This window comes from Sprattus sprattus, assembly GCF_963457725.1.
Source record: "Sprattus sprattus genome assembly, chromosome: 14".
Lineage (NCBI taxonomy): Eukaryota > Metazoa > Chordata > Actinopteri > Clupeiformes > Clupeidae > Sprattus > Sprattus sprattus.
The window spans coordinates 29,292,350-29,320,172 of NC_137912.1; the positions used below are offsets into that span (position 1 = coordinate 29,292,350).

The window sequence follows — 27,823 nt, forward strand, 5'->3', positions numbered from 1 at the left end:
AATGTTATAGGGGTTTAATAAAGGTAGGTCATTTTTGACCTTTAGGACAAGAGGAGGGTACAGAATGTTTAAACACGGGGTTAAATGGTCATGAAAAGACATGAGGTGAGAAATCCTATGCCTGTGGTCCAACCACGCCACTATTATTCCATGATGACAGGAGTGCGACGCGTGCCGCTTGTAGTATGTAGTAGAGGGAGTGGAAGGCGACTGGAAACTGATCCCTGAACGCAAAGGCACACGCGAGTGAAGCTCTCATTACATATCTGAAGTGGGAACGAAGTTATTTGGTCAAAAGCAGCTGTGATTTGATTCTGGAGTGTCTCCGATGCCGCGGTGTTGATTCCGTAGAGAGAACAGCAGCGCACACATTCTAACCGTTTGTTCTTTTTTTAAAGTCGCTGGTGGACAGCTTTCTCTATTTGCCTTATCATGGATGTGTATAAAATCCCTACCATCGCACTCCTACTGCTTTCGGTGTTCAACAGTGTTTCCACCGTGCAGTTTCCAACAGCAGTCATGTAAGTAGCAAAAGTATAACACTTATTTCCGCACGTCATACAATCGATTAGGTTTCGTTTCGCCAAAAACAGTTTAGCCTACATTCACTTTAGGGCCATTTGTTGGTGAAGAGTTTATGTCCGGTCACAGTAGAAAATATTCGGCCTACGTGAGACTAAATCTTTGAATTGCCACAAGTTGCGCCCTAAATTGCATCGGAGCGGCTTTTCGCTTGTTTAATTTCCTGCTGCTTTCATTAAGGCCCATCTTCCGAAGGGAGGGAAGGAGTTCATGTGTTCGCATGTTTGTGTTTCTGCTAGGCGGTTCCTTGTTTTGGGCTGTGTCCTGTCCAATGTAATGGGTAGCCCGCAGATGTTCAGTTGTTGCTTTCGGTATTTGTTAATACAGACTCTAAATGTACCGTAGCCTACCCCGGGGATGTCTCCTCCGACGTAAAGAACAAAACAAGAGAAACAAATAAACAAAACTGTGCATCACCTTTTGGGTTCAGCTTCCCTTAGGCTATGTGACGTTTCACGCTATTCCATGACACATTATGCTTATAGCCCATGTCTATGCCACCGTCACTATCGAACGAAGACTAAGATGTTGCTTCCCCTTCAGTAAAAAGATATATTCTATGCCGCATATGCTTATTTGTCTAACTTTGAGATAATTGTTTCGGCTATGTGAAATACATTTTGAAATATAAATCAGATTAAGTAATTATTTAAAACATATTTTCTATTTCATTTATATATTAAACATTCTTGTTCATTCTCATTAATTTTCTTTTTTTCATTTTAAATCTATGATCAGCAAGATTAGAGTTGATTACTGCCCCCAGCTGTCCTTTGGAGGCCTGGGGGCGTTTCTTCATAGCTGTTTCTGGGGTAGTTTGATAGACACTTTGCACTGGTGCTCTTAATGACATTAACCTTAAAAATACTATTAGACTATTAACCCCAGTTTAATCAGGATTTTGTTATATTTCTGCAGCCCTGCAGTTGATTCTTGGGTGTGGTCTATATTTGAGAATGCAATTTGTTTCTCATATGGTGCCTGGTATGGAATCAGATCAATGCCATAAATATTTTGTAATCTGTAATATATATTTTGTATCTGTAATATAGATTAAGTATCTGTGAAACCATCTACACTTTCAAAACCTATCTACAGATACGGATTTCAAATACGAAATGTATCTACACTTTCAAAAACTATCTTCACTTTCAAAATCTATTTACAGATACATATTTCAAATACGAAATGTATCTACACTTTCAAAAACTATCTACAATTTCAAAAACTATCTTCACTTTCAAAATCTATCTGCAGATACGGATTTCAGTTACGCATTACGGATTTCTGTTACGAATTACAAAATCTTTTTGGCACTGTTTTTACAGCCTTTCTAAAGAGCCAATCAGAGCTTTTGGCAGATTTTCTAAAGCGCCAATCAACACATTGTATCCTGTACTGACTAGCCAATCAGCGCTAGCTTGCTGGCAACTGCTGGCCCGCTCATTATTATTCAATACTTATAACCTAAATGTGCCACCGCTCTGCCTACTGTGCCTAGGGAGAGATCTGGGGTCTCCCCCGCATGGTTTGAATAAAATTCGGTGTACGAACGCCTTGGGGGAAGTTTAACAAGCATGCCTTATGTCTGGCCCAAAGGGCTGATGAACACCTGTACTATTTAGTTAATCTTAGGCTCTGGCGATTCAGAGATCGCTTGGGTGCAGAACGCATTGTAACTTCAATTCAATTCAATTCAATTCAATTTTATTTGTATAGCGCCATAACAATACAATTGCCTCTCGGCGCTTAACAGAGCCCAGAGCCTGAACCCCCTTAGTGCATGCACAACGGCAACAGGGGCAAGAAAAAACTCCCTGTTAGGCAGGAAGAAACCTTGAGCAGAACCACGGCACATAAGGGGGGACCCATCTGCTTGAGGTCGGCCGGGTGGAGACAGGAAGGGGGGACGTGGGGAAGGGGGGAAGGGGAAGGGTAGTGTGGCAGAAGGGGAAAGGAAGCAACAGGGGCAATACACAGCCAGCATTTGGTCACTGGACATATGTGTACCTACATCTGGTGGTAAATATATGATACAGACAAGACCAGATTACTGTGGCAATAGGGTTACTGTTACAGGGGTAGGGGATGTAGGGACAGAGAAACATTTCGGTGGAGGCAATAATGTATATTGTACATAAATGCTAGCATAGGGTAGTGGGTAGAGTAGGTGTACGGCAATGCAGTGGCAGTGGGTGCGGTTGGCCGAGGGTTTCTCTAGGTAGACCAGGTAGAGAGACTACGTGCAGAGTGGTGGGGGTGGGGAGGGAAAGTTCCACATCCATCCACTAAGAAATTGGTCTCGCTTGCTGCCTCCACTGAGACGCTAGAAAACTCGCTTCCACAAAAAATACACAATAAAGAAGACTTCAGAAAATGGTTACAAATAGGCTACCCCAAAGTGCCATGAAAGGAAACGAAAATGACATTGCAAGGTGGTTTTGAAATCAGGCTGGTCATTATCCAGTTGTTGAGGATGCACTTAACGGTATACCCCCACCATCACTTTGCGTGTCTGGAGAACAAGACAATAGCAGTCTGTCTGCTAAATGTTCTCATCGTGATAATGGGTCATATACTGTTCATGGTTAACTTAATAAAATGTGAATAGGAGATCAATCACGAAAATGCTAACGTTAGCCTTCGTTAGCTACCAAAGCAGATCCTAATATCTTCCATGCAACGACAGGGATCTTTGAAACAGGTGGAACGAAGTGTGGAGTGCAAACCACTGACTGATTGTGCGTTTTACAATGACTTTATTAACAACTCCAAATATAGGACTTCTTACTTGTGCCATTTCTCGGTCTCTGATCCATGACAGCTGCATACACCGTTTCACTCAACTTTCCCAGTTCCCAGCAAGCTAGCGCTGATTGGCTAGTCAGTACAGGATACAATGTGTTGATTGGCGCTTTAGAAAATCTGCAAAAAGCGCTGATTGGCTCTTTAGAAAGGAAGTTAAGACAGTGCCAAAAAGATTTTGTAATTCGTAACAGAAATCCGTAACTCGTACTTGAAATCCGTAATGCGAACTGAAATCCGTAACTGAAATCCATATCTGCAGATAGATTTTGAAAGTGAAGATAGTTTTTGAAAGTGTAGATACATTTCGTATTTGAAATCCGTATCTGTAAATAGATTTTGAAAGTGAAGATAGTTTTTGGAAGTGTAGATACATTTCGTATTTGAAATCCATATCTGTAGATAGGTTTTGAAAGTGTAGATGGTTTCACTATACAAAATCAATATTGCAGATACAAAATCTATATTACAGATTACAAAATATTTATGGCATTGATCTGATTCCATAGCCTGGTAGTTAATTACACGCTACCAGTAATGTACCGAAAAGCTGTTTGTGAGCCGCTAACAGAAGAAGAATGAATGCTACTACCAGAGACTAGACTTTGTTACTACCACAAGGACGTGTGGAGCTTTCAGATTAGATGCTAACCTACTGTACAAACAGGGGGAACCTGCCAAATACTACTACAACTGTGAACAAGTTCTGTGTGCAACAGTATGGGTTGCTGCAGGAGATAGTTATATTTGCATGGACTAAAAGTGTTGCAAAACCCATGTTGTTTCCATACCTGAAAGTAGACCAGGTAAAAACCCCAAACAATGTGAACAGCTGTGGGAAGGAGAGGGATAGATGAATAACAGCTGACGAGTTAACGCCTATAAAGGAGCCCCGTTGGTGTTGGAACAGATACAACTGGGACTCAAAAAATGGGAAATGGGATTGATAGGCTGTGACTGAGCAATCAAAAGTAAGACCCGGATCCTTAATAGCTACTCTGGAGTCTGTTTTTTAAGGGTAGTGGGGAAATCTAAAATTGTACAAGTGCTAAAGTTGCAAAGATAATTTACAAAGTTAGCAAGATAACTTAAGATGGCTAGCAAACTAAAACTAGAATGCGTTTCGTGAACGAACTGCGAGAGTGTGCTTGCTCTGTTGCAGCCATCAAGCACAAGCAACTGCAGTGGCCGAGTGCGCATATGTTGTTGAGGGGCCTCACAGACTGATATCTGAGAACAAAATCTGTATAGTACTGTGTTTTCTGTGTTCAGTACAACGTTGAATGCAGCTTGTAGGATGAATCTGCCAGCAACCATTTGCAGTGACACTGAATACACCTTTTTGTTTTCAACCAATATATTTTAGCAAGCAACCAAGCTCAACCATTATATTTTGGCTCCACTGACGTTTAGACATATGAGGGTATCTTTGTTGTTCTGTTTTTGTTAGTTTGTTTGCTTGTTTATTGTGAAAGGGTCTAGTGTGTTATATTTAGCTTGGAGAAGTCTTAAAATAGGCTCCAACTGACATTATGGGGTGTAATTATTCCTCCAAAGGTCGTGTTAATCAATGAGTCTAGATTTGGTTACATTACTCAGACTTTTCTTCCTCATCTGACACGTGAAATTACCACGACAAATACAAAACACACAAAGATGATTGAAAGCTACAATTATTTCTAGAAGGACAAGCTTAGATAAGTATCGTAACGGTATTAATTATTGGAAGGCATGTGTTAACGGGCAAACGTACGCGTTGTCATGTTAACCCGTTATTTAAACTGAGGATATCCATTGTTAATCCAGCTAGTTTAGCATAATTGATAAGATCCAATGGTACCTAATGTTACCTAGCTAGGTATGCAAACTGTCGATATCGTTAACTCCACAATGTCATGTCACTTGCATTAATCTGAGAATGGCATGTTAGTAGTACATTTAATATCAGTACAGTGTTTAATTACCGCTGATACTTACATGTACGGTCTTCTGCCACTGCCTCCGCTGTAGCCACCTTGTGTATCTCGAACAGAAATAAAGTGTCTTGTCCGCTCACGAAATGTAACTGTGTTTTTGCAAAGCATCTGCCCAAACTTTCTTTTCCCGACATTTACATTTATGTTGTACATAATCCATCCCCATAAACCGGAGATTTCAAGCGTACAGAAACTCTTCTGAGCAGGCAAGAGTAATATTGGCCAACGAGTTGTAGCCAAGCCCTGGGTGAAGGCTAAATACTAGCTCGCTAGCTTTTATCACTTTAGCTTTCTCAGTAGAGTGCTAAGACACAGCAACTATTCACGATTGTATCAATTGTATATCTAGGTTTTCTTTGGTGACTGTTGTCACATTCAACAGCACAACATATCCCGGGCCTTTTGAACTGTCTGTGGGTTGTGAACGTAAAAAACTCGCTAGCTATTACTGGCTAGCACTGTAGCTTGCTCAAGGTAGTAGCAGTAGCTATATAGCTTTGATAATACACAGCCATTACTACAACTGTATCAACGTGCTGCATTTCACTTAACAGGTCAGTCATTCCCTAAATCTTTCGTAATTGTATATCTAGGTTGTCACATTCAACAGCACAACACATCCCCTAGCGTTTTGAACTTTCTTTGAGTTGTGACCGTAGGTTATGACCGTAATGTGTTTGCATCAGACACAAATATGGCGGTGCTTAAAAGACAGTGACATAACATGATATCCATGAATTCTGAAGAGCTCAAAAGGCGCTGAAAGCTGCGCTTTTTTCTAAAAAAAGAAGTCTAGTGTGAACCCCGCTTTATACAGTTGAATGGAGAGAGACAGAGACAAGAGGTTCCTTGGATATGGGGGAGGTGTCAGTGAAGCTCAGTGAAGCACAGGTGCAAGCCAGTTTAATGAGCCTATTATGATGTCATAATGCCTCAAAGTTCTGCCAAGCAAGTCTATGGAGAAAAAAGGTGATGGAAAAAGAGGAATAAAAAAGGAGTGGCAAGGAGAACCGCCACGAAAAGATATAGCAGGTTGCACCGGATCGGGCCGGACGTTTCGATGTTTGAACGGCGTCTGTACCTCGAACGAGCGAGGCCTGATTCGATGCAAGAAAAACGGGCGGAATAAAGACAATTTATGAAGAACAATAGTGTGCTTCCCTTCGGGCAAGCACACTAATTAGACAATAACATAAACTGCCTTTAATGTTACCTAGCAGGCTGAGGGGGCCTAAAAGACCCTAAAAGGACTAACGTCAACGATGGAATATGTTAGCTTGCTATTGCTAGCTAGCTTATTGGTTAAAATATTTGATGGACATTTCATCATAGCTGTAACAGTAAAAGTGACTTGCTTATGGCACATCTCTCAAGATATTTTTATGTAACGTTAATCTATGTATTGAGGTCCAAAACCTCATGGTTTCATATCAAAATGTGGATTTTCCTTCCCTAGGCCATGTTTTCCGCTTTTAAATACTTAAACATCTCTTTGTTATAATTTTTCATTGAAAAAGAGTTTATATTCGCGACCTGTTTAAATTCTTCACATTCATCAGCGGAAGGATTGATGTTGACAAGACAAGGAATCTCTAGAGGCCCACCCTCTAAAACAGGGGTTTTCAACTGGTTTTGTCCCATGGACCACCATTCTGACTAGAAAGTAACCTGCGGCCCACTGATGTGCCCGCGCGCGCGCGCGGAGAGAGAGGGGAGACGTGTCCGTGTGATATCTGGGCATGGTGAAGTCCACACAGCCAGTCTATTCGTGGCGAAATGGTAGACATCGACAGTCCAATATCATTATCTGATTAAAGCCTTGCCCTGTAATTATTCTTCAAATACACCAGTGTAGAAAAAACGCTCTCACACAGGTGGATAGTTGGATAGGGCAAAAGACACCTCATTGCTTTTGCAGCAAGCTCTGGAAATTCTGTCTGGCAACTTATCCAGAACTTAAGACTTGATGAAAATCACGCAACATCTGTTGCATTTACTCAATAGGCTTGGCATTCAAGAAAACAATAGGGCTGAAACACACCAAACGTGTTTCTAAAACGTAATGGTAGCAAAACCATTGTTTCCTATGGTGCGGCGCGCCTATCAAGCATTTTTAGGTGTGCTTAAAAGTTGAAATATTCTCAACTTTTCAGTGCTAGGCGGAGAGCCGCACCACTTTTCAATGGCACACTTGGCCAGGCAGGTTGCGCACGCAGCTCCGCTTCATAAGCGCAGGGCAAAACAGCCTGGTGCGTCTGTGGCTGTTTTGCCCGTTGAACTTTGCCAAGATGTTTTTGATGTGTCTACGTTTTTAGAAACACGTTTGGTGTGTTTCAGCCCATAGTTTCGACGGCTTCATGGCTTAATTTAACAGTAATGTTGAACACCGAAACACAGTGATACCTCCTCTCCTGCTCTGTCTGTCGTCATATTTGATGTATTCCTCATTGTATTTTCTTTTTCTTTTCCGACTTTGTTTCCCTGTATCCTGTGACGGTGTAGCCTTGTTGGAAGCCTGTCCTTGTCCCTATATCGTGGCAGTCTGTCCCTCTGTCACTCTCCTCACTAAAAACCAATCCATTGGTACTATAGACTGGACAGGTGCAGTGTACCTACATTCTGTCAGCGTGAGTCTCCTTCAGACACATTTGTCTTATTTTAGATATTTTTCACGATATTCAAGAGTAATCTGGAAATGTGTTGAAATATCAGAGTGAGTCTATAAAAATAAAAAAAATGAATGGTGAACTGATCAACATAGGCTCATGTCGTGGACCCCCTGCAATGTCGTCGCGAACCACCAGGGGGCCGCGGACCCCCGGTTGAAAACCCCTGCTCTAAAACATACACGTCTTTTGTTGTTTCTGAGCTATACTTGTCTATACTTGTGTTTTGCCAGTCTGCAAAAGGGTATTGTGAGCTTTTGTGTTATTTATGCTTTCTTTGGTCTATATTGAAGTAAGTATTATTTCACTCATTCACTTATTCTCACCTCTTGTTCTGCTCAAGCTACAAATAGAATGTCAGGCCAGGAAAATATCCCAAACCAGATCTAGTTTAAAATGTTGATGTTCTTCCATAATGGCCACTATAATACATCACATATGCCTTATTGCCTCAATGCAAGGACTCTTTAGACTGTTTGTGTGGTATGCCCTCCCTCAGGGTTTAGGTTAAAATAGCTGTTTCACACATATTTAAATCATTGACATGGCAGAGCATAACATTGTTTCATTATTTGCCCAGAATTTGACTCATTGTGAAACGGTCTGAATGAATAATTGAGCTGTCTGTTAAATTATCATTGATTCTTAATGGCCAACATTTTTAAACAGATCATAGAAAGAGAAAATGAATATTGTTTCAAAGATCAAGAACAGTAATTAAAACACTGCTTCTAAATCTTTACACGCTGAAATTATCCCAAACCACTACTTCCCTGCTGTACTCTGTGCTGTAGGTAAATGTGGACTACATCTTTTTATGTCAACGACTTCCTTTGTTCTTCTCATTCCTTCTCCTCTCTACCTGCACTATACCGCTGCATCTGGGCACACAGGCTTTAATCCCACATGCCCAGTATGCTTCAGAAAGTGTGTGGTCCTCATCCTCAATCCCTCCTCTGTCACTTCCTTGCAGTCTCTGGTTTCCTCGGTCTGGATGGAACATGTCTTGTGGCATCAGTTCTTGCTGCGAGGCAGATGATTAACATCATCTCATCTGATGTTACAGAGTCTATCCCACGAGTGGTGGGAGAATGGAACAGAATGAACTGGCACATCAGTGTGTTTGCCATTGTTTGCTGTTCTAAGTCATGGTCACTGGCCCCCTTTGATCTCTGCTGTTATGATGCTATAGAACCTGTCATCTAATGCTCAGCGTCCTGGATTTCCTTTGTCTGTTGTGCGCTCTGTCTCTCTCTTTCTCTCTCCTCTCTCTCGCTCTCTCTTTCTCTCTTCCCTCTCTCTTTCTCTCTCTCTCTCTGTGTTTGAAAGAGAAGGCAATTGGTCAGTTTCATATGCTTATTTCATGTGTGCTTCATCTATCATGCACATGATTCTCTTCTCTTATCTGCCTTCTCAATACAGTGCAGTTCACCACGTCAGCAGGGGCATTGCTATGTTGACTTCAATTCATCCATTCTGACGGTTAGTCAGCTTAGTGTGAAATCATATTCGTTGCTCACATTATTTTTGCAGTTTGTACTGTTGCTGTTTTGAGACGCTACAAGGAGCAGCTGAACATTTTATCCAAAACTGAATTTCACTTGAGTATTGCCAAAGTTCAAACAGCATAGTCTTCTCTATTTTGAAGTGTGATTAGATGAAGTGTTTCATTGATATCCCTCTTCTTTTTCACAATCAGTTTTAGCCCAAGGAGTGATGAGATACTATCCCCCTGTAAATGGTCAAATTCAAAAGAGCTCGATGAGAAGCTGTGTGCTGTTTAAAGCCACTAGCGCAAGGGCTGTCCTGTCCGTCTGTATGTGTGTGTATGTTTGTATGTTTCATAAAGGCCACATGCATTAACACCTGACTATTTGGGAGGCTAGCCTTTGACAATTTATTTCCAGAGGAATGTTCAGTGCTGCATGAGAACTGGAGCTGCTGGCTATTTCTGCTCAACAAAGGGTAGAGCAGAGCACAAGGTCAGAGAAGAGGATGAACTTTCTTTTCCCACCCCCTTTACACACCCTCTATCGCTTACATTATCGCCATTCTATTAAATCCTTCTTAGCAGTAGTTTGTCTCACTTGACTTGAATTTATGCTGAAATAGTAGGCCTACACCTTACCAGCTATAATAATCTGTAAGTGAGGAGGCTTAAAAATGCCACCCCTGTTATCTTTGAGTCATGGGGTGAACAGAAACTATTTCCCACTGCATCTCTTTTCCAACACATACACTTGGAAGTAACCTCTATCATAGTTTAATCTAAACTACTGTTTCATATAGATATAGTCATCTTTCTGTCTTGTTTATTAGATAACACATACAACAGATTAAACATGTCACTGGTTACATTTGATTCATGTTGGCTCTGTACAGCATATATTGATTCTGGAGGAGAATATGCACAGATTGATAGTGAATGCTTAACTGTCTAAGGTCTATATCCTATATCTGGTAACTGCTGATTTTGGCACAGGCCTCTGTAACGGTCACAGGGTTTTTAGATGAGTTACTGTTGTTTTTACCCATGCTATGGGATAGCATACACTCACACCCACCCAGCACACAGTAACGTAAACTGAGGAAAAGGTATCAAAGCACCACTTAAGCTGGTAAGTGAATGGTTTCAATTATACTAATTGGACACTTTAACCAAAAGGCTAATTCAGCTATTTATAAAACAGAACTTTATGATATGGTTGAGATAGTTAGCAGATGGATGCTGTGAGAGGGTTATCTGAAAGTAGTGAACTAAACCACTGAATTTTAAAAGTCACCTACTTAAAAGGGGTTAGGGGAACTTGCACAGCTGGTATAAGCTATAGTCATGCTTCAACTGGACTCTGAGAAAATATTATTTTAATTTGGAGTGATCGATTTAAAGTAGATTCAGTTATACAGTCACAGTGAAGGTAGAGATTTAGAATAGAGAAAGGTAAAAATACAGGAAGAATATATTTGTGGAGACAGTCAGGAATGCCAGAGGACATTCATTCCTTTTATGCAAAGAAACCCTGCTCACGTATCTGTCACACACATACAACCATACTCACACAAAGGGAGACACAATTTCCTGTTGTTCACCATTGTCTAGCTTCAAATGCACATGGCACTTATAGTATTATTTAACTCAATAAGTTTACAGTTTCATATAGAGAGAGATGAGACTTAGACTCCACCTCGAACACTTAGATCCACTTGATCTACACCTCGAACACTTAGAGCCAGCTTGAAATGACATGCAAGCCAGGCACCACACAAGCTCTCAGGGGAAACAGCTGTTTATTCATCTGATGGAGATCCCCTCATGGTTTTGAAAACTATGGAGAAATAACCTCTTTGATTTTCTTTTAAAAGTGGAATTTATTTCTTAATAATGATAATGCTTCTGCTGACAAGTTGCCTGGAGCACCGTCCTCTTGTATCATTATGCTGTGTGTCGTCTCAGATATGCAGAAGTTTGTAATCCTTTCATTAATACAAAGATCAGGTCAACATGGACATTTTATGGCAAGCTTAAACTGTGCATCTTAAAGCCAGTGAAGAATGTCCATATTTGTTGTTCTTTGGTCATAGACCTTCTGTATGGCAAGGTATGTGATTACTGCCTATGGCAGTTTTATAAACAGGCAACGCTCCTCTAAATGAGGTTTGGGATTGTTATGCCTGGGATTGTCTGCAGATGAGCCTTTTAGGGATGACAGGGTGCAGTGTGTTAAAAATGTTACCTCTTGCCTGGAGGTCATGTTGGTATAATGCAGTGTATAGAATAAGAATGCAGAATAAGTTAACTACCCAATGGAGAGACATGTAACTCGTCCTCTGTGCTCAATTCTGCCAGCAGAATACTAGAGCTAAGGGTCAGATATTCTCTCTCTCTCTCTCTCTCTCTCTCTCTCTGAGTCACATATTCTATTCTTGTCCCCTGTTTTAGTGTTGTGTTATGTTTATGTGTAACCTAAGACTGTATTGTTGAGGTGCTCCTATTGTTATAGTTACACACCATGGTTCTTTACCAAACACTTGTATTAAAAAAGTGCAGGTGGACAGGAGACCAAACGTGTGTGTGTGTAAGGGAAAGAGGCAAGAGGCGTCCTTGAAGTTGATTCCTTTACATCCTCATGGTTAAACAAGAGGAGATGGAATGGAGATGTTGCTGACAACTGGTCGCGAGTTGCTGAGTAATGTAGACAGCTGTTCCTCATGGCTAAATATACGCCTGCTCTGAGCTCCCTGATCACATTTCACTGTGTTTTTAAATAAGAAAACAGTCCCGGGGTCCAGTTTCTGACACCATCAATACAAAACACATAGAAGACACTCTAACAAAACAGCATGCTCAAAAAAGGCAATGTTAATTTTCTTTATGCCTTCTCTCATTCATTTATAATGAAGCCTTCATGGTCTAGTGACATTTAGGTAAGGGTTGGAACCCTAAGTGAGTGGGCTAACATGCCCCATCGTAATGCCTGCTGGGTGTATAAGTTACACATGCATTGGTGTTGTACCTATTATAAAGTATTAAGATAAGTAGCTCACGGGAACAAAGACCTTATGAATACAGGTTGACTTACAACACATACACAATTTGCCAGAGGTCATATAGGGTGTCTTTGAGGATCCGATGTTCATTATCCACTTCCACTTGTGAAATTGATTCATGCTCACAGTACATGGGGTCAATTTAAGTGTAATCTGTTTATGATTATGTTCTGACTGCTTTCAGTATGTTTTGAATAGAATTTTACTTTTAAAATGGGTACAGTCAAATTGTATTGGAATGTTTACAACAAAACAAAGAATTACAGTAAGGATGTACATAGCTATGAACTGGCTATACATTAGTATAGTAGGTTTAAATGAGATAGCCTATTTCATATTCTTTTGCCCCAGTTATATCTCTCAGTTATACCTCTCAGTTACCTAGCACCTAGTGTGTGTTAAGGTAGATTATAATAACTTGAGTCTCTGGCAGATCAGAATCACATTTAACAATTTAACTATAGATGACCTATCGACATCACAGGTGAAAACATTTTATGTCCAGTCCAAGACCATAACAGTCCTGCCTTTTCAAAACTCCATGGTTCCACACTCCACTTCTTTCTGATATTCCTTTATTGTCCATTTAAACATATCTTTGGTCACTATCTCATTCAATGGGGCAAACAGAAACTGCTGGATTGACAAAACCCTCAACTAGACCTAGAACTGGTGTTTTCAGGGGAATTTAATCTGTTTAAATCTAGAGGGGGGTTTAAAGTACTTTTTTATTAGTAATTTTAGTAATGACTTTTCATATCTTTTCCATGTCTTTCCTCAGTGTACAAGACTGGGTGGAGCAGATGCAAAAGGACTTGGTGTCTTTGATTGATGCTGAAAGTGGAGCTCAAAACCTTATTGAGGTAAAGTCTCATCCATGCAGGCTTTTGAAATGATCTCCAATGTTAGGAGACTTTTGTACATTTGGAGTATCTGAATTTGTTTGGCTGTGAACTTGGCTGTCTATTTGACATTTCACCAGAATGTCAGTAAATAAGTGCACAGTTAAGGGGTGAAAGAGGCCAGAATTGTAGGTTGTTTACATTAACATTGAGTCTTTAAGTCATTTAGCAGATGCTTTTATCCCAAAGCGATGCACAAAGGAGAGAACAATCAAGCTACGAGCAATAGCAATAGACCTAGTGTAACAATAAATACTATTTTACATAAGAAATAAAAAAGTGCAGGAATGCCACTACTGTAAGTGTAAGTTCAGTTCTAGTTAGAGGAGATAGCAGTAGAGGAAGGCTTGGGATTTATGTCTTTTTCATGTTTTTCAATAGTTTCAAAGATTTGCCTGATGAGTATTGATGTATATCAGTATTTTTTAAGATAGAAATAAGTATGCATCTATGCTACACTAACCCGTAGTTATATAAGGCTCACTGGTATTCAGTGTCACTAGATAAAGCTGTACTAGCCTGTTTGTGAATAAGGAATTGAGTTGTCAAAGCAGAAAGAGAAAAGAAATAGCAGACACTTCTTCACCTTTAGAAAGTGAACCAAATATGAATTGATGTAATCTTTGGCTAACGTCTATTTCACGTTTTACCATGATGTAGTAGACTACACCAGCCTACACCAGCCATCCTACCATAGAACTATAATCCTGCAATTTTCAAACTGTCAGAGACAACACCAAACAATCTGAATGGCTTCCATCTCTTGAAACTCGCCAGTAACCAGATGTGGCGCTGGCTCTTCTCATAGAATAACCAAGTTGGTCTATGAATCATTTTCAGAACACTAAGTCAGAAGACTTTAGAAAGCCAATGCAGTGTTAAGTAAGGGATAGTGTATTGTCCGGAGGTCATTATCCCAAAAACAATCCCGACGGGGCAACAGTGTTGTTTCGTCCTGAAGGGATTTATTTTTGGATAATGACCTACGGGTTAGTGTAGCGATAGAAGACATTCCTCCAACATACCTCTTTTTAATGATTTAGTTGCTTTCATGGTTCCCGTTTAGAAATAAATAGTTCTTCAAGCAAATAGAACTTTAAAGTTTCAGGTGTTGCGTAGCAACCCATTACTTGCTGACTTCAAATGACCATGAGTCTGTGACGTTAAATGACCGGACCTCTTGCGGAATGATATGACAAATTAGAAGCACAAAATCCTTTGTCAATGACAGCAGTCATTATCTTTTCTTTATCAAGAAATATCGGACCTGCGAACGTTGGAATGGCCCATTCAAATCAACGGTACTTTTTGGAACATTCTGAAGAGCCGTATAATAATGCAATATATATTTAAAAGCACAGATACTACATACACTGCACTGTTAAAAAGGAAGAAAGAATATGGAAGTAAAATCCTGTAGCTTTTGTGCAGGAGTCAGGCTTTCCTTTGGTTCAAAACATTTGAAATGTCATCCTGATGATGGTTGGCTGAACAAAAGGGACAGACACTGCACGAAAACTAAGATTATCGGGCCCGTATACGCTGTGATACTGCCGCGAATGATCAGCATTCCTGGTCGATCGCGGACATTCCCTCGAAATATCGGTGTGCCGCATGTGAACGGAAATTCCCGGAAAGGGACCGGCGAGGGGAGGGGGGACCATGTGTTTAGCATACTTCTCACCTCCCGCTGACAGAGGTGTGAAAGGCTCTTATTAGCATATTGACTGTCAGCAGTCTAGCCTCACACACCCTGCTGCAGCCATTGGTTGAAAACGACTAGGATTTGAATTAAAACGTCTTGTGATGAGACGGAATGAGATTCTGTCTATTGGTCAGCTTTCAACTGACAAAAACATATCCCCTCCCATTTACAGCAATTGCCCATTAAAAACTAAATTAATAATTTACTTGATAATGCTTTAATTGTTATTCTGTCTTTAGGGTTTTGGTCCGGGGTTATCACAATTCTGCCTTTCGTTTTCAGAGTCGAGGATCACAATTTGCTTTCAAGGCTGTACCACTCATATTCCATAGGTTTCTCTCTGTAATGTTCTTGAGATTCACTTTTGGCATGTAATTATGCAGTCGGGCTTACTCTGATACTGGGGTAGTCATTTCGCAACTTGGGCTATGATTGCCACTCGTGAGTATCTAACCTGTGTCTTTCAGGTAGTGTTTGAAATCGTGCCATATGCGAGTTTAGAACCTGTGCCCCTCAGGTTTATGGTGCTGTGTATAACTCGCTGAGCCACCGTGCTGGTACAGGTTTCCGCTCGTCGGTGCGACCAAGTCACTGGTTTATAATTCCCCCCTCCTCTGGGGTATTTCTCTTATGTTACTGGAGCTTCTGATCTAGTTATAGTTAGTTTAAGTGGGAATTGTTTAGTGGACTTTTGTGAAGTTTTAATTATGTTCACTTAAAGGCACCCGAGGCAACATTAGAGGCTTGAGACTCGAATAATAAACGTTCAATTTCTAATCTTTTTTACACGTAGTAAGTTTCAATAACACCATACCATTACATATCGACATTCAAGGAGCAAAGATGAGACGTCGTTGTGCGGTGAGACCCGATAGAAAATCGCCTGGCTTCTATTTTCCACGGTAGATCGCAGGATATATATATATATAAAGTTCATCTGTCTTATTTGACGAAGCAGTGAGTTAGCTGTCTTTCAATATCTCTTGTCGAATTATCTCACATGTTTACGGTGATCGGCGGGGCAGATTGTGTGAGGATGGAATCTTTCATACACGTTTCAGTACGTTTTTTGGTGGCACAAACATATAAAGGGCTACGCTCTTGCGGCTAGTTTTAGCACTCCTTTTAACGCCCAAAGTATCAAATAATGATGCAAATGTGCTAATATGGTGAAGTAAATGTCAATATCATAAAGATTGCTTATCCAGAATATTTCGATTAATGCCCTAATGTTGCTTGAGCTTTGTGCTATGTGTTTAAAAGTTTTAACTTAGGCTATGTGTAATGTTCCTAACTTACATATTATTATTTCACCTTAATGTTCTTGAGATTCGTTTCTGGCATGATATTATACAGTCAGGCTTACTCTGATAACAGTCATTAAGAGTCGTTAACAGTCGTTAAGCAACTTGGGCCATGGTTACCACTAGTTGGGATCGAACCTATGAATTTCAGGTAGTTTTTTAAATCAGTGAAGCAGTGACGGGGTGCCTCCCCTGGCGGGGGTGGGGGGGGGCGGGGGGGGAGTTGTTTTCAATCCAGGTCAATTCAATTAACATATGAAAACCTCAGCCAGCTGGGCAAGGGGAAGGAGGGGCCTTTCACACTATTTGGGCTTCCACGGCAATACACAGGGTCGGCGACTGTCGTAAATCCCACATTTCATGCAGTGAGAGCTACTCTGTGTCTATGGCAAGTGTCAATGCTCCCATCTGGTAAATTACTAGTTTCAAGAGCTCTGTTAGCTTTTAGCTGATGGCAGTACTGGTCAGTCACAGAACAGACACTGGAGCTCCCCTAGTAAGAGTAGGTGGCGCAGCATTTACCAGTCACAGAACTCATTGACCGGTCACAGAACAGACTCTGGCGGTCATGGAGGCAATCATTATGTCCTGACAGTATTGAAGGAGACAGATAACCTACAAAACAGGTTCCTCTGGCCGCCAGTGAGATGATTTGCAGATCATTGTTAACCTAAGAAAGCAAGGGGATTAGGGGACATGGTCCTCCAAAAGAAGATGTTGAAAATAAATGGTGATGGATACATTTTGGGGGTACAAATTGACTAATTATGAGACTAACCTACAGAGGACATTTTCTAAAGAGGGCTTCACAGGGCAGATGACTGGGGCTGCAGAAGAGGGCTTCAGAGGGCAGATGCTTGGGGCGACAGAAGAGGGCTTCAGGGGCAGATGACTGGGGCTGCAGAAGAGGGCTTCAGGGGCAGATGACTGGGGCTACGGAAGAGGGCCTCAGGGGCAGATGACTGGGGCTGCAGAAGAGGGCCTCAGGGGCAGATGACTGGGGCTGCAGAAGAGGGCTTCAGGGGCAGATGACTGGGGCTGCAGAAGAGGGCTTCAGGGGGCAGATGACTGGGGCTACGGAAGAGGGCTTCAGGGGCAGATGACTGGGGCTGCAGAAGAGGGCTTCAGGGGCAGATGACTGGGGCTACGGAAGAGGGCTTCAGGGGCAGATGACTGGGGCTGCAGAAGAGGGCTTCAGGGGCAGATGACTGGGGCTACGGAAGAGGGCTTCAGAGGGCAGATGACTGATTGAAGTTGCAGAGGAGGGACACCCCAAATGAACATCAAAGAACTAGTAGTGATGAGCTGACTGTTGCGTCGCTTCACGTCGCCTGTATTGGGGCCACCATCGAGCTCCACTGCCATCATCAACACTCAATCGGCCAAAAAGCTGCTGACAGGTCTGACTTGTGCCGGCAGTGTCGGACACACCCCAAAGCCTAGTGCTGCAGACGCTCACAGATAGCTTGTGTGTAAGGGGCTTAAGGGGCAGATGACTTGGGATGCAGATGAGGGCTTCAGGGGTAGTTGACTGGGTCTGGGGAACACAATTTCAAAATATGCATTTATACAGCGCTTCTCTCCTCATTAGGGCACTCGGAGTGCATTATAGGGGAATACCTCACATGCCAATGATAACAAATAAAAAGAGGCGTTAACCAGATGATTTATTGAGAAAGCAAGTCCTGTTAAGTTGAAAGCCCACTCACCACATCAAGGTACAGGCCATGAGTTGGGTGTTAGTAAGATCGAAGCAGAAGGTGAATGTGCTAAAATGGAAGAGCTGCACCTGAGGCACACAGTACCCAAAATGCCATTGATTTTCCAACCATTTATGTACCTTCCTAAGATAGCATAAACAGCCTATTAAGTTCCATATCCCATATCCAACGAGTGATTCATTGTATTGTATCATATGTAACGGTTCTATTGCAGTCAGGGACGGAGACGGATTTGCAGCTTTTCAACTTTATTCTGATGATAAACAAACAACGGATGACATACGAGTATCGCTGACAGGCATATTTCTTCTGTCTCGCTATATACACATTATCACACAAAAGCAAACCAGTGCACAAACAAACAATTAAAACAACAATGCACGCATAACACACACATGTTGGCATTGGAGCATCATACCTGATGATAAACAAACAACGGATGACATACGAGTATCTGCACAAGTGAAACAAAATAGAAAACACGTCAGGTTCAGTATGGCTATTAGTATACTATTCTATATTTAGCTAGCTTCGGAACGTGAGTAGTGGAAGGTTCCCAGTGTTCTAGCTTGCTAATCTCCGTGTGAACAATGAACCTCGTGTTCAAGAAATATTATATAATCAAACTTTCTGCCCATTAACAAACTTACATTACAAACCATCACATTACATACTTATTATAGAAAATACAAATTACATGTCGAACTTCTCGACATTTATTGCATCTAGCTATCTAAATTTTACAAATTGTGATGGTCATTTTTCGTTATGGACCTACCGCTGACAGGCATATTTCTTCTGTCTGATTATGACAACGACATATGAATATAATAACTTGCAGACCTGCAGTACGTCACATCCCCAAAGGTGGCTCCAAAACACCAACAGTAATAAAACACGCTTATTTATGGCGAAACTCAAACTCTATTTACATTTAATCTATTTGCATTTATAACTCCGTTACACCCACCCCCTCTGAAATTCGCCAAATACAATCAGCGACCGCAAAGCATTTCCAAAGGGAAACCAGTACATTCCCTGTCAACACTAGTCAAAGGGTCACCAATTACAGGACAGCCAACCACGAAGGTATCCAAGACGGATGAAGTGGAGGAAGAGCGCATAAACTCTCCAACCAACCACTGGCAGCAGGGTGCCTTATACACCCCACAAGACCCATTTACAGTGTACTTAAAGTCAATAGCCAAGCCAATCTCCTCAAAACTATCCAGACTTGGACTACATCACGTTACTAAATGTGTTTGAACATGACTTCAAACGACACTGACTAGTCATGAAATACCTGAAAGACTAACCTGCAAACAGTCTGCATGGATGGATGTGGGTGAACGATGTCTTGTCTTGACATAGTTTGGATCAGTCTGTCAACTGGCTTGATAATGCGGCCAAACCTAGATCTCACCTGTGTGGATAAACTGGGATTTTGAGACTGTGAGACAGTAGCTAAAGTGTCAATACTATGTGTGTCGGTAGCATTGTCTGTCTGTGTCACAACAGTCCGTCCATCAGTCTGTGTAGGTGTGAGCATGTCTGAGTCACAACTATCTGACTGTCCATCTGTGTGTCTAACAACATCTGTACTAACGTCAGTGTCGGTCACTAGTCTTGGGCCAGAGGTGACAGAATGGTCTGTGGGGCCTTCAGACATCTCTGGATTGTTCTGAGGGATAAGGGGGGCTGGTTCTGTTCCTCCATTTCCAACTGACTCAACTTCAGATGGTTCGGGGAATGGTGATTGAACGACCCACTCGACAGTTCTTCCCTCAGCATCCACATGCTCTTGACCAGTCTTCCTCTGCGTTCGCTCAGATCCTGAGCTAGGAACCCGACCATCACGGTCTCCATCCATACCATCCGGCAAGGAGTCTTGTCCATTAACTGAGGCAGAGTCGTCGCTTGACTTGGACACTTGAACGGAAGGCAGGGATGAACCTGGGTCAGAGAACACACTTGTGTCGTCTACAGGCAGGAAATTCACCAACATCAAGAGGTTTCGGTGGACCACTCTTTCCCGTCTAGTGACCGTGTCCTGTATCTTGTAAGTGTGCGTTTCAGTGTTCCTACCCACCACGGTATACACAGTTGATTCCCAGCGATCAGCAACCTTTCTCTTTCCTCTCTCCCTCTTGTTGGCTACCAACACACGGTCACCAACATCGATGGTGGGCCCTTTTGCTCTCTTGTTGTAGAGCTCAGTGTGACGGTGCTGTTCTTTTGTGACGTGTGCCTGGGCTATCAGCATGGCATCCTTTAGATCTTTTGTAAGGGACACCACATACTTGTCATAACTGACCACAGCTGAATCATTCAGGACAGTGCGGAAAAGCACATCAACTGGTAGACGAGGAGTCCGTCCGAACATCAAAAAGAAAGGAGCATATCCTGTTGTCTCATGAACCGTGCTGTTGTACATGAATGTCAACGTCTGAAGACGCCTTGGCCAGTTGGCTTTCGTGACAGGAGTCAGTGCACGGATCATGTTGCCTAGAGTCCTGTTAAAACGTTCCACGCTTCCATTGCCCATAGGATGATAAGGGGTGGTATGTGATTTCCTTATACCAGACACTCTGAGCAGCTCACTGATCAGCTGACTCTCAAAGCTGGCCCCTTGGTCGCTATGGATACGCTCTGGGAACCCGTACACACAGAAGAACTTGTCCCAGAGAATTCTGGCCACCTGCTTGGCTGACTGGTCTTTGCAGAGGAACGCCTGGGCCATTCTTGTAAAATGGTCGGTCAACACCAGTACATCGACCGACTTGTTGCTTGCATCTTCAGCCGACCAAAAATCAATGCAAACGAGCTGGAGTGGCCTGGTGGACGTGATGCTCTCCAGTGGCGCCCTGTCAGCAGGTTCGGCTGCCTTGCTGACAATGCAACGCTTGCAGCTGCGGACATAGTCCCTCACCTCTCTGTCGAGACTGAGCCAAAAGAATCTCTGCCTAGCCAGCCCGAGACTTCTGAATTGGCCCTGGTGACCAGCATCGTCGTGGATACCCCTGAGGACAGCAGCTTTAAGTGACTCAGGAACCACGTATTGATGACGTTTAGTCTTGTTAGACAGGTCTCTTGAAACTCTGAAGAGTATTCCATTGTTCAAAACAAGCTTCTCCCAGTGCTTCAGGTATCTTAAAGCTGTGACTGATTCTCTAGCTCGTTCTCTCCTCGAGGGTCTACGACGTCTTTCTACATAATACAAGACTCGAGAAAGGGGTCTGTCTTTGAGCTGTTCATCACGTAGTTCCTTCTCTGTATAGGCAGGGAGTGAATCTTGACCTCCTGGGATCAGCTGTGGCACATGGTGCAGAGCAGCAACGGCACGGGTTCTTGCTCCAGTCTCCCATTCGTTGTGTGACTGCAGAACAGCAGATATCTCATCCCTTCCAATGGACTGAGTGTAGACCTGTAGAGCAGCGGGCATACTCTCAGAACTGTCTGGTTGTGGGTCCCCATCACGGGCAGCAGAGCAGCGGAAGGTGTCCTGAACAGAATCACTTGTCACACCCTGGACCTCAGAAAGAAGACTTCTGAAAGGCTCTTGAACAAGTCTGAGACCGACTCTCTGCTTCACAAAGGGCACACGGCTTAGAGCATCTGCAACAACATTCTGTGGACCTGGAACGTACTTGATATCGAAGTTGTAGCCGGCTAACTTGGCCACCCAGCGTTGCTCACAGCAATCCAACTTTGGCTTTGTCATGATGTGAGTCAACGGATTGTTGTCTGTCCACACCGTGAATGTATGGCCTTTCAACCAATGGCTGAACTTTTCGCAAATGGCCCATTTTAAGGCTAAAAATTCTAAACGGTGTGCTGGGTAATTTTTCTGAGACTGAGAGAGTGACTTGCTGGCAAATGCAATGGGCCTTGCCCTGGTTTCTCCCTCCCTGATCTGTGACAAGACGGCGCCAATGCCGTCAAGGGATGCATCGACAGACAACATGAAAGGACGGGTAAAGTCAGGGTGGGCCAATACAACTGTGTCAGCCAGTGACGATCTCAGCTTCTGGAAAGCCTGTTCCATGTCGGGGGTCCAGTCAGATGCACTTAACTTCCTGCTTTGTGATCTTTGTTTATGTTTCTGTTTATCTTTACTTTTACGTTTCTGTCCTGACAACAGAGAGAAGAGGGGTTTGGCAATGGCAGAGTAATTGGGTACAAAGTGTTGGTAATAATTGATCATTCCCAGGAAAGACCTGACCCGTTTTGCTGAGGGCGTCACGCCATCTGCTTCCATGAGGTCAGCACTCGCCATCTTCATGATGCCCTCAATCTTACTAGGGTCAGTTGACACACCTGATTCATCAACTATGTGGCCAAGGAATTTTACAGACTTGCGCAGGAAAAAGCACTTCTTGGGGGCCAGTTTCAAGTTGTGGTTGCGCAGTCTGCTAAACACCATCTCCAAGCGTTGCAGAGCAGTCTCCTCATCTGGAGCGAAGACAAGCAAATCATCTAAGTAGCAAAGCAGACTCAGATAGTTTTGATCCCCAAAAATGCTAGTCATCATGCGCATAAAACTTCCAGGGCTGTTGCAGAGGCCTTGGGGCAAACGATTGTACTCATACAAGCCTGTTGGAGTGGTGAAGGCAGAGTACTTTTTGTCATCTTCGTGCAACGGCATGTTGTAGAACCCAGAGGTCAAGTCCATTGTACTGAAAAGTGAGTTTCCCCCAAGCGCCGCTAAGCAGTCTGCCTGGTGAGGGAGAGGGTGGGCATCTTTAAGAGTACGCTTGTTTAACCAGCGGAAATCGGTACAGACACGAAGATCCCCATTCTTCTTCCATACTAGAACTAATGGAGATGCATACTCACTGGTGGACTTCCTGATAATCTCTTTCTCCTCCATCTCACTCAGTACTTGGCGCAGCTTCTGATATTGACTGGGAGGCACACGTCTGAATGGTAGGCGGAACGGCCTGTTGTCTGAGAGGTGTATACGGTGGACGAACCCCTTTGCCTCTCCGCAATCTAGATGATGGCGTGAAAAGATATCACTATAGCGCACAACCAGTTCAGTCAGTTTGTCTTTACACTGTCCAGACACATCATTAAAGCTTATGTCAACCTCACTCAGTCCGACTGACTTGAGCCTTTCTTCAGCAGAATACGATTTGTTCTCAGAGGGACTTTCCACTAATGAACAACTGTTTAATGGGAGTTCTGCTGTGTGTGTGTCATCCATGTCTTCAAGAGCAATGCAGGGGAAAACGTCAGCTAACTTAGCGTTGCGTCTCACCAAGACCGGCTTGTCTGAGGTGTTAATGAGCTTTAATGGAATCCATCTGTCGCCCCACAACGACGTCACCATTCTCGCCACCAGAATCCCTCTCGGAGCTGAGCGGCATGAAGTGAGCTCTGTCATCACAGTACTACCAGGGGACACAGGAGTAGACTTGGGCAGCTTCCCCCACAACAGGTACTCACGACCAGGTTCAAGGCACACAGCTGAGTTGCTTCTGACAGTGCCTATCTTGTATGGAACCTCCTCACCTCTCCAGCGGTCCATACCAGCGAGCATAGAGAGGAACCGCTCAGACTCTGGGTCGCCAGCAGGACAAGGGGCAGATACAGCTTTCCAGTAGGCGTCACATTGCTTATACTGGCGAAGAATATGCTTGATGACGTTGGTGCCCAATATCATCTCATCATGCTGGCCTTGGACGACGAGAGTGGGAACCGTGACCTTGCAGCCATACACCTCCATCTGCAGATAGACAGCTGACTTAGGCATGACACGGCGACCACCACAGCCAATGAGGACGACATCTGTGCTGAACCGATCATGTGCTTCAATTACACCAGCTTCTCTTAGCTTAATTTCGGCAGTCTCACTGATGGTGCAAGCCATAGAGCCACTGTCTAGCATTGCATTCAAAGTCACTTTATCACCGATTGACACAGGTGTGTAGAAAAGACTGTCACTGCCACCAACTTTGTGTATGTTCTGAAAGACAACTTGAGTGTTATTACATGAAATCTTGTTTGTTGCATAGATGATCTCTGCATCTGAAATACCTTCACAGTGGGAGGACGAATTAAGACCCATACTTTCTCCCCTTGAATATGAGTCAACTAGTTTCCCTTAAACTGAGAGGAAGACTTGGTGGGGCATACTGTCTTTGTATGACCCGGGGCTAGACAGGCAAAACACAGCTTCTCTGACATGCAGTGGGTTACGGTGGAGTGCTTACTGTCATTACAGACACGACAGGCCTTCTCACGATTACCACTCTGGAATCTTCCTCCACGGGGAGCGATACCACGCTGCTCCACTCTGCCCATCATCTGCTCTAACATCGACATCATGCGAGAAACAATCCTTTCCTCAGCCTCTTGAGTGTTCTGTAAGATAGCTGGCATAGAAGAGTTAGAGGGAGGGCCTGGTGTCTGAGGTGAGGCATGGCTCTGACTCAGGGCGGTGATGGAGGGGGAACCCTGTGTGTGGCTCACTGGGCTAGTAGCTGTGGCAGAGGTAAGAACGGGGCACTGAGTGTCACACTGCTCAGGCAAAGTCCAACTGTATGCTGCCGGGCTACACTGGCTGGCTAATGTTGCAGTATTGCTTTTTAACCCTCCACAGGCTCTGCGGGAGGCTCTCAACTCCCTTTGATGTTCATTAATTCTCAATTGTATGTCCTGAGCACTCCACTCATGAATGGGCTTACACTTGAACATAGATGAAAGTTCAGGGTCGGGGCAATGCTTGACAAACATGCGAGCTATCTCCTCATCTGAGCTGTCCATCTGCCTACCTTGTCTACGGAGGCCTTCGTCAGCAAGGTCAGCAGCTCTGTTTATCCTCAACCAGTAGTCAACTGGGCTCTCGCTAGGTCGAGGCAGGGTGGAGTAAAAATCTGCTAATGGAAGACATGACGATGCATCACTGAAATACTGAAGGAGAATATCAAAAATATGGGTGGGGTTCAGAGTCACATCAAGAGTTTTGTCGCTACGCAAGGCAACCTTCACAATATCTCTTGCTTTTCCCATCAGCTTCCCCATTATCTCTTCAGCCTGCTCTGCCACGGGACACTTCTGCTTCTTGAGATAAGCTTTAGTCATGTCAATCCAGTCCTGGACAGGGTATTTGTCAGAACCGTCACCTCTGAATAACTTAGGCTCTTTGTCTGATTTTACATGCACAGTAACGTGTGAGTCTGTCTGTCTAACAGTGCTTGAGTCACTGCCTGTGTGTGCGGGTGATGTGTTGAGAGGTGCGCCACTCTGGTGTACACTGTCTACATTAACTACACCAGCAGACAACAACCTGGCTACAATGGACTCACCAATCTGAGCACCCAACTCCCCCATCATACCTGTGAGATGGTCAATAGCGGCGGCATCAACATTGCTACCGGGTGTGGATGTGAGAGGACCCTCCCCCATGAACTGGCCAACAGGAGTACAACCTGGGTTTTGACTTAACCCTGTACCCCTACCGCTGTCAGCTAATGACTGGGAATAACCTGCCTCCCCACTGAACAACCCACGTCCCACAGCACCACTATCAAAACCTTGCCAGGCACCCAACATACCCCTCCCTTTTGGTAGAACTGGACTAGCAAAGTTATCTCCTACATTACTGTAACCTAGTTTCTCAGCCATAATGGCAAGTATCTGCGTTGTGTATTTTTTTTTTTTTTTTTTTTTTTTTGTTAAACGAAAATAATTAATGCCAGAGAAAATAAATTCTATATTACTGGATGATTATATAAAAACTATTTTTTTTTTTATCCAAAAATTAGAACAATATATACATATCCCTACACTGCACAACCATATACAAAGTTAATTCGAACCACACTTGATCTTGCACCCTTGATGTTGGATCTCCACACAGCATCCACGGCGATCGGCGTTCAGGCTGATCTTTGAGATCGACGGGTCACGGCACCAGTGTAACGGTTCTATTGCAGTCAGGGACGGAGACGGATTTGCAGCTTTTCAACTTTATTCTGATGATAAACAAACAACGGATGACATACGAGTATCGCTGACAGGCATATTTCTTCTGTCTCGCTATATACACATTATCACACAAAAGCAAACCAGTGCACAAACAAACAATTAAAACAACAATGCACGCATAACACACACATGTTGGCATTGGAGCATCATACCTGATGATAAACAAACAACGGATGACATACGAGTATCTGCACAAGTGAAACAAAATAGAAAACACGTCAGGTTCAGTATGGCTATTAGTATACTATTCTATATTTAGCTAGCTTCGGAACGTGAGTAGTGGAAGGTTCCCAGTGTTCTAGCTTGCTAATCTCCGTGTGAACAATGAACCTCGTGTTCAAGAAATATTATATAATCAAACTTTCTGCCCATTAACAAACTTACATTACAAACCATCACATTACATACTTATTATAGAAAATACAAATTACATGTCGAACTTCTCGACATTTATTGCATCTAGCTATCTAAATTTTACAAATTGTGATGGTCATTTTTCGTTATGGACCTACCGCTGACAGGCATATTTCTTCTGTCTGATTATGACAACGACATATGAATATAATAACTTGCAGACCTGCAGTACGTCACATCCCCAAAGGTGGCTCCAAAACACCAACAGTAATAAAACACGCTTATTTATGGCGAAACTCAAACTCTATTTACATTTAATCTATTTGCATTTATAACTCCGTTACACATACACAATAATAGATAGTTTTGCAGCGCACAAAATTATTTTTATCTTCTTCTATTGTTTATTTAAAGAAAAGGTTTATGGTGTGATGTATGTTGACACTCCCACTAATGAGGCTCTAGTTGTTGTTTGATTGTTGTTGTTGTTGTTGTTGTCCATTGACATTTATTGATGCTTTAAATAATGTCAATGGCTGGCTACACTGTATGAGTTAAATGACATGTCTGTCCCTTTCATCTTGCACAGATCTTTCAGAACTACAGGAAGCATTTCACGGTGGAGCACAATGATGCTCAGCAGCTGGTTGAGAGTGCCGCTACCGACATTGAGAAGCTCCTTCTCAATCGTTCCAGAGCTTTAAAGGTAAGTCATTTGAACAGACATAAGAGACCAATCATACAATACATATTCTTTGTGTGAGACCGAGGCAGTCACCCCACGTTTTTGGGATGTGGGCGACTGGACTTGGTGTTGATGTGGGGAAAAACATGGTGCAGGAGATGGTGGCTCTTTTATTGTCCTGCATTTTAAATGCCTTGCTGAAATTGAGGCATCACTGCTTAGAGGTTTTGACTGGATACAATAGGTCAATGGGGATTGTGTGAGGCCGCGATTCTAAAGCGCGTCCTCACCGCGTCCTAATGGCGGACGCACCAGACTTTCCATATACTTTTAAACGTCAACGGAGAAGTTGACCAGTACCAATACCTTGCTTATGGACCCTCACTCATGTACATATGAACAGATTCATCTTTGCGGGCGTGTGTGCAAGCACAGAGATGTATATCTATCGCCACGCCAAACAATTCACTACACACGCAGTTTTCCGTTGTTCAGAATTTACGGTTTATTGCAGGGCTCTTCAAAAGGCGGCCCGCGGGCCGGATCCGGCCCTTGTGATGCTTTGGACTGGCCCCCAGAGTGA

General features: G+C 43.0%; 1 protein-coding gene across 1 annotated transcript; it reads left to right on the forward strand.

The window, feature by feature from the left end:
• Positions 1–387: 387 nt before the first annotated feature.
• On the forward strand, positions 388–27,823 carry LOC308375593 (voltage-dependent calcium channel subunit alpha-2/delta-1-like; the record flags this gene model as incomplete). The annotated part of the gene is made up of 4 exons (XM_080851755.1): positions 388–521; positions 13,359–13,440; positions 27,145–27,261; positions 27,755–27,823. The coding sequence occupies exons 1-4, from the start codon at positions 433–435 to the stop codon at positions 27,821–27,823; spliced, it is 357 nt and encodes a 118-aa protein (XP_080707881.1). The 5' UTR covers positions 388–432.